This window comes from Nilaparvata lugens, chromosome 5 (assembly GCF_014356525.2).
Source record: "Nilaparvata lugens isolate BPH chromosome 5, ASM1435652v1, whole genome shotgun sequence".
NCBI lineage: Eukaryota > Metazoa > Arthropoda > Insecta > Hemiptera > Delphacidae > Nilaparvata > Nilaparvata lugens.
The window spans coordinates 54,989,068-55,002,611 of NC_052508.1; the positions used below are offsets into that span (position 1 = coordinate 54,989,068).

The 13,544-nt window shown below is 30.6% G+C and overlaps 1 protein-coding gene across 4 annotated transcripts in view; it reads right to left on the bottom strand.

The window, feature by feature from the left end:
- Positions 1-159: 159 nt before the first annotated feature.
- The window catches only part of LOC111043422 (synaptotagmin 1), an 81,026-nt gene continuing 67,641 nt past the window's right edge, over positions 160-13,544 (bottom strand). For 2 of the 4 annotated variants that reach the window (XM_039428800.1, XM_039428801.1), the window contains exons 8-11: positions 9,845-9,953; positions 7,963-8,096; positions 5,812-6,006; positions 160-3,819 (exon numbers count right to left, since the gene is read on the bottom strand). In XM_039428800.1, the coding sequence (XP_039284734.1) occupies positions 5,815-6,006; positions 7,963-8,096; positions 9,845-9,953 (435 nt within the window). In that variant the 3' untranslated portion in view covers positions 160-3,819; positions 5,812-5,814. Of the gene's footprint in view, positions 3,820-5,811; positions 6,007-7,962; positions 8,097-9,844; positions 9,963-13,544 lie in introns of all 4 variants that reach the window. The other 2 variants (XM_022328380.2, XM_039428799.1) reach the window with 1 other exon arrangement.

Below are 13,544 nucleotides of genomic sequence, written 5' to 3' on the forward strand. Positions count from 1 at the left end.
TATAGGCCTAACATTTGCTTCTGAAGAACATTTTAACCGGAAGAAACCTCTGACAGCAAAATCTCAAGACTCGAGTGAGATCCTTAATTGAAATAACTATTTGAAAAAGTTCTTGGTGAGAAGTGGTAAGGAGAGCCTCTCTACAAAGAAATCTTTGAATAATATACAATTATTTATTGGAAAAAATATACATTGATAATTTGGAAATGAATTCGATAACCAAAGCCGAGTTAATTAATATCGCACAGGATAACTTTGAGAAATATCGAAAAAATGTACTTGAAGTACGTTACATGCCAAGATGGTGAAAACCGTTATGGGATTAGAGAAAGAAGAATCTAAAAAATTACTTGGGTATACTTTATATTAAGCATGACTCCCAATAATCATTATAAAGATAAGCTACTGTAGTGTTTACATATATTAACAGTGTTGAAAACTAAATAATTTATAAAATCACAATACGTCCAATGCAACAACGCAAAGAAGAAAAACTCCTCAACAATTTAATATAGGTATTCAATTTATATTCATTTATATATATAATATATAACAACAGTTTTGTGTATGTTACAATAATACATATTAATTTATATCAATCTTTAAGATATGATTCACTATTTAGGTGTTCACCTTGATTCAATCGCTTCCGATCAGATTATTATTAAACACTAGGTCACAAAAGCAGAGGTTGAATTTCTCAGATAAAGGATTGATCAGGTTAACACCGATTATGATAATAGTTATGAAACTTTGAATAAGACAGCGAATATTATCTTCACAGTGAGTAGGCCTATTCTCATATCTTCAAATCAAATGAGTCAATGGTGTTGCTATTATTCATAAAGAGTATAATTAGGCCTTGACAGATAGGATGACAGTAGATTAAAGTCTATTCCATTTGATAAAGATTACATGATCTCCTTTTGTATAATTCTCTCCGAATTATTGGAGTCACTGTGATAGTGTTACTGTGCCTTTCATCTTTTAAACGTCTAATCAACTACTAACTCGAATTCTGAGAGAATCAATTACGTGCATTTTTCTGCTGAAAACTATGTTTTCTTCTCCAACATCAGTTTTGTAACCTTTCTTGAATTTCAACATAACATCTGACAGAAGAAATATCTTCAGGCTTCAAAATAATTGATATTATTACACATTTCTAAGTTAAGCAGTCAAAAATATTACTATAGTATCAATATTATTAATTATTTGAAAATGTACACTGTCCGGTTCATTTACAGAGGTGATACTACAATAAACCTGATACGGTTCTACAATAATTATAATTCATGTCAGTTGCACACAAACAATAACATCATGTCTTATGAATAACTCAAATTACTATTATTCTTAAATCACAAGACTCGTTATATAACCAGAAACCCCTCAATTCTCCAATTATTTAAATTATAGCTATTTAAAGGATATTGTATGATTTATGATTCTGTCTAAATAATTATGCCTCAAATTTTCTTGATTTTTCTATATTAAACTCAGTGAATAGAATATTGGTGCCAATAATATAATAATATTATCTTATTCTCACTTACAATCTTACTATTTTTAGGTGATAACTAATCGAATTCTCTGAAATTTTCTAACAAACTGTACATTACCTATACTTTACAGCCAAGCCAAGCCTTCTAGAAAATCATGCTTGGATGAACGAGGGAAAAAATTACATTGTTATCCAACTTCAGAATTTCGTAGATATTTTCATTATCATGAATAATTTTAACCTCACGTTATTGATTCAAATACAATTTCATAAAGATGTGAGAAAAGGAACGAACACTCTCCCATATTCATAATATTTCTCTCGTCACATTTCTTGCTATTATTATTGACTTTGACTTGCAATTCTCTTGACTTTTTGAAAACTGCCTTATTGAATTTGAGTTATTACAAGAGACCTTATTCCGTGCTCATTTCTTGCTAGAATATTTCTCAGGAAGTAGGCTGATTAAAGTAATTACAGGAAAATAGAATTCGCTCATTCTCTACTTACATCAGTTCTACTACTACACATATCAACACTCCATGATTATACAATAGCGCCTCTTGAGAAAGTAAAAACTATTTCCATAATTTTCTCATTTTTCAATAATTTCAATTATGCAAGTCGCTCTGAAAATTGTTTATGTCTTGGAATGAATGAATATATCACTTCAAAAGAGATAAATTATTATATTTTCTCAAGAAAATTGAAATCACCTTCTTTTTCCCAGTTACTGAGATGTGTACATGATATTTTTGATTTCAAACAATAATGGTTGAAACGTATTAATCTTCGTAATGCAATTGAACAGTGTTCAATTGAATATGAAATTTATAACTTATAATTTGGACGTGAATCTCCTATTTAAAAATACAATTCACATTATTCCATTTCAGTAGAAACAATCTCATTATTTTTATTTTTCTAACTACCTATCCTAATTAATTAAATAAAGTTAATGTATCCTTCTAAGAATGATAATTAATTTATTATCTTCATGCAACTGTTGGCAAAGCTGATAACATTGTGATTTATTGATATTTTTTATAATTAAATTGAACTTTACTGCTTCGACATTATCAGATAAAATCTTTCGTTTCCACACAGCAACTACGGTACTCCAATATCATTTGATAACATTGAAAGAAATTAGTTTTAAATGCAGGAAACTTCCATTTTGTTCGAAAAATAGTTGCTGTTAGAGAGTATGTGCATCAGTAAAACTACTGTGTTTCCAAATAAACTCTAAAACAATTCCCTATTACACTTCATAATATTTACTCTACATTTTTTTACAATTTAATTAATGCATGATTCCCAGGAAATTGAATCCCCCCAATGATTAAGTCATTAAAGTTACCTATAAATAAGTTCAAGCGGAAATGAACTTTGAACTTATGTTATTGTCATTATCTACCATTCATCCTCTCAACACTTAGATTATATTCAAGTGGAATTAACCTACTCAGTTGGTTATTGGGTTATTTCTAAAGTAGTATGAATTGTACATAGTTTTAAGAAACGAGGCTGACTTTTCAAAGCTGGATTCAAGCTTGGAAGCTCTATTGATCTTTCAACCTCAAATTAAGAATGGATATCATAGGTATCTATTTCAGATGGTCTTCAACATAATATAGATATCTCCAATATGATTAAACTATTGATTTACCAGTATTAACATTGAATTTTACAGGATTCACGCATATTACACGATAATATTATAATAACATGGCTACAGACGGGATTACCATATTTCCCTATCATAAACTCTAAATTCATCAGATAACAATAATAAAAAATCATAATCTACAATTTGAATTATTCTACTAGTGGAATCAATAACAGCTACAATCTGAACTATAATAGAACTCAAATAATCACATAGAATTTAAATTATATCAGTTAAATTAATAATAATTACAATCTAAAACAAATTGACTTAATTAAAAACACAATAAAACTAAATAGAAAATTCTAGTTATTCATTTACAGCTTGACACTTAACTGAAAATAGTTACTAATACTAACTGGAAATCAATAACGAAATTTGTAACTAGCTCATTCATAATCAACAAACATATTCACTTGTAATATCAACAAATTAACTTATCGTACAGTAAGTTTAGCAATCAATAATACCTTATTTACAGACGATTACATGTGCTGATTATGTATGGAATATATTTTAACAATACTTCCTTGAAATACAGACGAATAAGATTTCCTGATTTCCAATAAATTCTCGATGAGAAAAATGTTTGCAGATCTTCAATCTTCATGTACCTTGACTTCTACGCCACTCTTGTTTTATTTTCCTGTGAACAATGGAATTTTCTTATTAGTTTTTCGTGAAATAAATTAATTAATTATCGTATATCAATTGAAGAGAACCACATAATTTCTCACTTCATAAAAACAGCATTAACAATCTATAGAAAATTTATATTTTGGTAAATTATAACTATAATTTTTTGAACAAAAGGAAAACCTCAATTCCCCACATCATAAAAGCAGCAATAACAGTCTATGAGAAATTTAGATTTTCAGTTTCAAGAAGATCCGTTGAAAGATTACGGAATAAGTGATAATGGCTTTAAAGTTCACAAATATAATGATGTTCAACTATTTTAAACCAACTATATGTTGGTTTTGAGAAAAATAAACTTGAAAGTGTAGTACCTAATCACTTTTGTTTTGTTTTTATGATGAATGTAGGTAATGTTTTCCCATCTATAATCAACGTAACTGGTGGTATGACATTATTTTTTATAAAAATTCGTAATTGGTGGATATGATGATATACCTCTCAATTTCTAAACGTATTCTATTTTGATTATTTTGGTATTTTCATGCGAAAATTAAAGAATCAAATAACCCTTTTTCAACTTTATTTTATTACTCACGACATGTTCCGACATAATGCCATTTTCAAATGAGTGCCATTTCAAATAATAATGTTGAGAAAGGTAGCCTACTTTGTTTTTAATTTCTACGTATTCTGTTCTATATAAAACATGAACTATTCAATTAAAAGCATATATTTGAACATAGAAAATTTGAGTTAGGCCTACATTGATTCTGAAGTTTCTAGGACACAACTATTCATTATTTTACCCTGCCCGTTTCTTTTCTTTGAGACACAGTAGGTGCATAAATTCTTAGTTGTTCCATATTCTCATTTATTTCAATAGGTTTAATTATGATTAAAGTGTGAAAGTGTAATAATCAACTTGGTTTTTCTTGTCATCCTAGGGGTCAATATAGGAGGTTATTAAATTATTTCAATAGGTCAATACTTCAAAAAATTATATGATTGAAGTGTAGGAGTGTACCAACCATTTAGTCATTATTGTCTTCCTCGGGGTCAATAGGTTATTATATTTCAATAAGTCAATGGGCCATATGGATAAAGTTGAGCATTTTCTTATACTTCTAAAATATGGAGCATTTGCTTCATTTTCTAGTAATAAACGTGAGCAAAACCTTTAGTTCATGCTCATCAAAAAATAGGTTGGGCATTTGCTCAAAAGTAAAAGCTTTTGCTCAAAATTGTATGAATAAACTAGAGCATTTGTTCAACTTTTGAAGCAAATGCTTCAAAAAAGGTGAGTCTAGTCTAGAGCAGCTTTATCACCTTTTGCTAATAGGTAAATGGCTCAACTAATCTGTATGAGGAAGAGGAAACTATACCAGATACGATTACAACCAATAGTTGAGAACTATAAAACTCTTATTAGATTCAACCATGATATATATCACCTTTATCCCTACAAAAGAATAAATACAAAAGATAAAAAAGATAAAGATAGCCAACACAAAATAGGAGATAGGCATTTAAGAAGATGAGAGTGTGGACGATAATAAGAAGGCTATTGATATTATAAGAATATGCTGAAGATTGTTATAGAGATGACATTTTTTCACGCTATTATTTCAAAATTCTAAACTCAACTAGCCTAAAACTTTATTCATAAATAGAAAACAGAGCAGACGACGCAAACACAAGCGGTGCACCCTACTTGCATATTTAGCGCTTCCGTGAGCTATAAAAACATAGTAAGGCTACAAAAGCGAATCAGCTGATGAAAAATCTCTAAAATACGTGAGCATTTGCTCCAGAGTTTAGAAGCATAAGGTAAGAGTATAAGGTAAAGCTTATTCATATAAAAATGAGCAAATGCTTTTGCTTCTACCTTTTGCTCATGAGCAAAACCCTATGCTCCATGCTCTTGCTCATGAGCATTTGCTCTGGTTTTATTCATATGGGCCAATATTTCACTAGGTTAATATGATTGAGGTGTACTCACCGTTTAGTCTTTCTTGTCATCCTCGGGATCCTTGAGAGTGTGCCACTGGGCGATGGGCCGGCGGGGAGAGGCGAGCATGTCGGACCAATGACGCAGCTCAGTGCCACTTGCGTTGTAACCCAGCACCACTTTGCCGATCGGCTCCGAGGTGCCAATCCTATCGTAGTCCACCACTGTCACCACCAGCTGCACCTTCTACAATTGCAATAACACAACAACCATCTGTTAATAATTGAACTTTAGTTTATTAACAACTAGCCGTCAAGCTCGCTTCGCTCGCCATATCTGTCTAGCCAGGGGGCTCCGCCCCCCTGGACCCCCGACTGGATCGTCCAAGAATGAGATCAGCAGGCTCGCTTCGCTCGTCTGCATTTTTCATTTGTAGGACGATCCAGTCGGTTAGTAATATAATATTCCCAGGAATAGCTCTGATTGAAGTAGCAGTGCCCAATCAATTTTTTCCGCGATAAATGCATTTCAATCTTGGTCCCAACCTCACAAAGTCAAACTCAACTTGCCAACCTGACAAAATTATTAATTTAGTTACCAGTTAACAACTGTTTCGAAGAGGTACTCTCTCTAGATTATAGTTCTATATTAACATATGGTATGGACATTTTTCAATTATAATTAAGAGAATAAGAAGAATATAAATGCTAAAAGACGAACTTTAAACCCTTAAAAACCACCCTTAGAGTTAAAATATTGCCAAAAGATTTCTTAGTGCGCCTCTGAAGGGCCAACTGAACATACCTAACAAATTTGAACGTTTTTGGTCCGGTAGATTTTTAGTTCTGCGAGTGAGTGAGTGAGTCAGTCAGTCAGTCAGTCAGTGAGTGAATGCCATTTCGCTTTTATATAGAAAAATAAAAGTAAACTAATGCACATAACTAACTGACGACCGATTAATATATAAGGTGGTTCAACTGGAGTTGCTTAACTATTTAAAGAAATAGAAAATGTTATATAAAGAATATAAAACATTTTCTATTTTTTTATTTTAGTAGAAGCAATTCCAGTTGAATCACCTTATATATATATTAATCGGTCAGTTAGTTATGTGCATTAGTTTACTTTTACTTTTTGTTAGTAAATAAGACTTCATTAGAAAGATATAGGCCCTATAATAGTCCTATACTTGAACTTTTTGATTTTCAATGATAAGTAAATGATCAAGTTGAAATAATAATAGATATAAATAGAGCTAAACCCCACCAGAGAGGCATCATCAGAGGCTCAAGTTTAAGCCATTCTCAATCATATAAGTAACAACATAAAATTTAAACTATGAACAGAGATATTGTAGAATTTCTCCATATTAAGGTGAAAAAAGCGATATTGTCAAATACATATAATTTAATTATTGAGCCAAATTCAAGTTTGAATGCACTAAGGCATGCATTGACCACTGAGGTGATCAAGGTCTGACCACTGATGATGATGCCTTTAGTGCATTCAAACTCAAGTTTGGCTCAAATTATATGGATTTGAAAATGTAGAATTTATTTCAACTGAAGTAAGTATATTTAAATATTTACTCTGAAGCAAACTTAACAGAATAATATTTGTCATTGAAGCGTTCTCCATGTCATATACAGATGCTGATATACACAGTGGGCTATATACATTTATAGAGTTGACGTGTTAGGTACTACCTTAGAGAAAATCAGAAAAAATACAGTACGGTAATAAACCGGTAATATACCTATTCAGTATTTGAATAATACAGTTTTATCTATTGTTATTCTATGGTACCTACTACAAAATTGTACTGAATGTAGAGTACCTCACCTTGTAGTTTTTGAAATAAAATCACAAGATTTGTGTTGGTGACCTTATTGTTTATGGATAAGATTACAAGTTGTGTGTTGGTGACCGGTAGCTCTATTTATTAATGCTCAATTTCCCTCAATTTTATAGTCTCGTTCCATATATATACTACCGCGGTATATTTATGATCATCTTACTTAACATCTCACTCAATTTTGTAGGTAGGTATAATTCATATATCGTCACTTCGTGCTTATAATATTATTGTGCAAAAATGCCTTATAGAGCTTCAATTTTATGGCAATTTTTTAGCCTTTTTGGAAAAATACTTACATATTATATATCTGCATATATTAAAAGAGTTGTATTGATCATATATACCTGTATCTGTTCGAATGGTACTTCAAAAGAGAATGATTCATTGTAGTACGGGTTGAGGGTGCATTTCTTGATGCTAGTCTTCTTCTTCTTCAGTCTCTTTCCATTCTGCATCAGGGCAATCTTCACATACGGATCTGTAAAACAAATAAATATTCTCCATTATGAAAAAATCATCACTCTCTTTCCTGAATGATTGGAATCTTATATTAAAACCAAAGGTAAATGGTCTTATTTGTTCTATATTAGGAACCCAAATTATGTTATGAGAATGGGCAGTACCCATTTTTAATTCATTCTTATCTCATGAAAACCTATGCTCATTTCCTAAATTTGGTCTAAATCAGTGACCGGTATCTCAGAAAATAAATGTGATAGTAGAATACTCCAATAGGCGTTGCTTATATGTGGCGTCAGAGTACGACGTGGATTTTCTATAGTCATAGAATCATAGAGTCATAGAAGATCTAGCTTACAGGATTTCTCCAGAATAATGATCTTTAGTAATAGTTCCACAAGCTGTAATAAGCAATGAATGTATTCACAAAATATCAACTCTTTTCCTTTGATCCCTTGATACTGTAGATTTATTTATTTATAATTTTTACAAAGTAGCACTGATTGGAAGAGAAAAACTAAGGATACTCCTTGTACCATTTTTCTCCCAAATTTAGATAACATTTTAAAAGTCCAAGGTAGGGTTATGGTTTCACTTTTCTAAAATTTAGTCCATTTTCACTAAAAAAATACGAAAACTAAGAATTTTAAATTTTGATGGTTAAAAACAAAAAAAAAAAAAACAAAAATATCACACTCAAATCACCATTAATTGGAACATTTTTGCGTAATTTGACAAAATTTGGAGCCAGAAAAAACACAACTCACTATTCAGAACAGAATTATAGATATTTCAATAGGATTTTCTTCTGATGAGTTCAGAGTTCAATAGAGAGACTTCACAATATTATAATACTGTTTCTGGATTAGATTCAATTAACCATTCCAATTTTTCACCGTGAAAATCATATCTTATTTCAACAAGTGCATGGATGAACACTCCAACTACTACCTAGTTGAGTTTTTTAATTATTAGTTAAATTACTACGGTAATGTAATTAAAATGTAATTCTGTATGATGAATAAGTCATCTACATATTGTTTTCTATTGTATTCGTTTTTCAAAATCGATAAACAAATCCAAAGTCTCTTTAATTATACAGTAGCCAAATGTTTCAGTGCCTAATTGAAATATTCAAACATTTTTCACTAGAAACTGTTGATTCTACTGAAGACTCGCCTTCCTCATTACACCTCTAATGCAGCTAACAGTGTTACAATGATAGAACATTATCAAACGCATATAACCACCAGCAAGCTTGTCTACAATATGCATTGGAACTTGATAATATTTTTAGCCAACTTAGTGAAAACTCAGTCAATTCTGTTACTTAGTCAACCTTCCTTAAGTTTGGTAGACATCTGTTCTGTAGTCCTATTTTATTGTATTGGAGTATTATTCCATTATCAAATTACATTCATTTTATGAGGCTTCAGTTATTCAAGAAAAATGACTTTACACTTATTACTGGATAATACTCATTTCAAATACCCAACGGAGAGGTATATATATTGATTCCCGGTCTGGGCAAACTTTTTGGACAGATTCATTCTTCATATTTCCTTCTGCTATTCAGTTATCTAGTCAATATTTGCAGTAACAGAAGTCCATATTTCTATTTATTATAGCTTTCATTGGATATTTGAAGTAATTATTATATAGTTATAATATTCCAGCAGTTGGTTAACTGCAATTTTAAATGAATCTTTAGACTTACACTTACTTGTGAACAAAAAATTACTTTGTTCAACAGCGGGTCTATTTTACCTGAAAGTCCACCAACGTCCATCTTCTTCAGGTTCTTAGCTTCCAGGATAACAACGGTCAGTTTTCCAGCAGTTGGCACGTAACGCAGCGAAAAGCATATGTCTCCCAACTTATTTTCCTATGAATGAGAATATTGAAGAGATGGTCATTATTATGTGCATTGGAAGCTCAAAGCCAAATTACATTAGGAAGAGTACCGTATAATCACAATAAGAAGCAAACAGAAATGTACAGCTTGCTCCACCTAGAATTCAATTTTTTACATTTTACAAGAATATATTAGAGAATGAATAATCTTTATAGAGATAAGCTTCATGTTTTTCAGCTCAAATAATAAGTTACAAAGAAGTAAGTTGAAATAGCGTTACAATACTTGTACTAGTAAGTATACCGGTACTCTACATAGGCTACTAGCTATCGAAGAGTAAATTTCCGTTTTATACTGTACCGGTAGTGTTGGCTATAATGTGTAACTCAGACTCATATTTAATTTTCGGTACACTTTCATATAACTCAGCCTACTGAATTTTACTTCAATTGAAAAATTTGATAATGAACAAACAAAAAAGTTTTTCCAATTACCCAGTTTAAAGTAAAAATAATAATTATTATATGAGCAGTTTCGAGTTGTATGGAATCTACCATTCAGTTGTAAGAAGTGAGAAACCATACTGGCATTATTGCTTGAGAATTCCGATATTCAATGAATTAAAATTAATACTAATAAAACTTTATTATATCGTATTAAGTCGGAAGTTTATTCTCATTGGAGCATTGAATTGACGAAGATGGAAATAATATTTCGGGTCGAGATGATCAAATATCAAGAGTGATAACATGGATTCTTCATTTGTTTACACAATAACTATTAAAAGAAACTGCAAGGGAAGTACCTAAAAGCTTATGGTTGAGAAGGAATAATTAAATCGATTCAATTTAAGATACACAACAAAGCTTTAAAAGTTTGGTAGTTTTATTACTTCAAATATTAAAATATATCTATGAAAATTGAATAATAAGGAATTATGTACACGAAAACTAGAAAAAATATATTACTGCATTGAAGAGACAAAACTTATATTATTGTTGTAGCAACTGTAGTAATCTGATAAAACCTCTATTCGTATATGTGCACACATTCTAATGATTATTAATCTGAATAATATGGCTACAATTATTTTTCTTAATCAGGGGTTTTTGTCAGATGTGGGAGTGAAAATATGAAGACATGTCCATAGAGAAACGATAGCATTACGCTATTGTTTCTCTTTGACATGACTTTATCATAATTCCTCTTTATTGCTTCCACAATAATATTGAAGAGTGCCGGATAAGTGCGGTACCTCACTTTGATAATTTTGCTGATATATTTGGAATGATGAAAGTTATTTTTGCATAATTTGAGGCTGAAAAATAGTTTCTATGTACAGTAGGCATACCTGTATGTACAATGAATTAAAATACTGTATAATAGCAGTTATGATAAGAATTCACAAACTCACAAATATCATTTACATAAAATATAAGAGCTGCAACATATTTCAAAAGAAAAGTTTTGCCATTATAAATAATTATATTCTATCTTTATCGATTACGCAGATGATAAAAAAATCAGTAAGAAAATATGAATAAATTGAAAGAAGTTTTGTAATACCAGATTTATCCCACTTCCTCACCAATTGTATAATTATTGTTTGAATGTGTTAGTGTGATTTTGATAGAGAATATGCGATCCAGTGTATGTAACATGAAACAACATTATGAAAAATCAAGTGAGAACAGACAAATATATAAAAAATTACTTCACGTAGTAATACAATTATTGTTTAATACAGTGGATTGTTATCTCTTATTTAAGATATTTTCGTTTGATATTTTTTATTGATTTTAATTACTCATCGAATATGACTAAATTGATTAAGAGATTATAAAATCAAATCAACTTCAATTGTGCATTTTCCTGATCAATTATTCGGAGAAGTGTTTAGGAAACTCTCAGTTTAAGAATATATTTATGATGTTTCACTCGATACAGGTTCAAAATGACTAAATTGATTAAGGAATTATAAAATCAAATCAAGTTTTATTGTACATTTTCCTGGTCAATTATTCGGAGAAGTGTTTCAAAAACTCTCAGTTCAAGAATATAAGTTATGATGTTTCACTCGATACAGGTTCAAAATTAATACAAATGAAATGTTTTTTGAAACATATAGTTTGATTGATTTGAACAACAAACATATTAGATTGATTTGAAGTTGCTAATTTATTCAAATCATCCATCACTTTTCTGATGACACAAAATCGGATGTTCATTTATTCGAGTTTCACTTTTAGGTGAAAAGTTCATTAGTGGAGTTCATAAATCTGGCTATATCGAAATATAATGTTTTCTTGAAAATTCAGAAAGTGCGATATATATATATATATATGCTTGGAAGCTATGTTTTATGTTATGAGAAGTTATGTTTTTGAGCACAGTGGTATCTGGCTAAACTATCATTCCTGAAAAATATCGACTGATTTCATGATATTTTGTGGATAAGCCTATCACGACTCAGTATTGTTGTACGACAGGCTACATCCAAATCGGGTAGCTTGGTATATAATTGAATGGATGAGCTCAAATAACAAACCCAATATTTTCAAATTTTTACAAATGAAATGCAGTTCATCAATATAAGTCGATCACTATATTATGCTTACACAAATATCACACACATCAATAATTTTATTTATAAAATAAACAATACAATACACTTTCACAGCAATCAGAAACTAATCTATTTTGTTGAAATGCAAGATTGTTTAGAAAAAAATGAAAAAATTCAACAAATTTTCATCGAGTTGGTTGATCGTTAAAGATTGAGCAGCTGGAAAAAGAATTCTATGGAAGCAAATACAATTTCCAGTGTCTACATCGAAATAATCAATTATGTCATTCCTGATGAATATGAGTTATTGACTTTATAACAATAAAACATACAACATTGGTTTTCACTGTAAATGAAATGCTTGTTTATGAACGCATTTTCAAAATTGACAGAAAATTGCTGTAAAAGAAAACATTTGCAATCAGACACAAACAAATCCTAGATATAGTTGTCCTTCGATACTTTCAAAGGACTTCTAAATAGCCAGCTTACTTCTATTGAAGCAACACAATTCTAGAACGAAGACAGTCACATCGACATTTAAACTGCTACCTAAATTAATCACAGTTATTTTACAACACCAAACACCAGTTACACATCAAATAAAATTAAACGTCTACAAACATTTTCAAAACATCCCGATCTATTTGCCTAATTACAAACATTTCATTCGAATGAAAGATTCTTTACCCATCATTGTCTGAGGTATCAGAATATTCAGGATATCTTGATAAGAACTCAAAATAAACCACACTGTTTTGCCTAGATAACGATAGCATTAGTAATATAGGAACATGGAAGCGTTACAGTATCCATGTTATGCTGCAATAAGCGGACGGACACATTCCTATGTCCAGGGTGTTTCAGTTTCGGTTTATTTACAGAAGAGGTTTCGAGGGTGGCATGGGATCCATCTAGGGATTTTTGACAGTTTACAGTCCTTGTTTCCAATATCTAACAAGGCACTTCAACATGCTGGGTGTAGTTTTTTAATAATTTTAGGTCTACTAATAATACAGATGGTGAGATTTCAGTTTGACATTGAT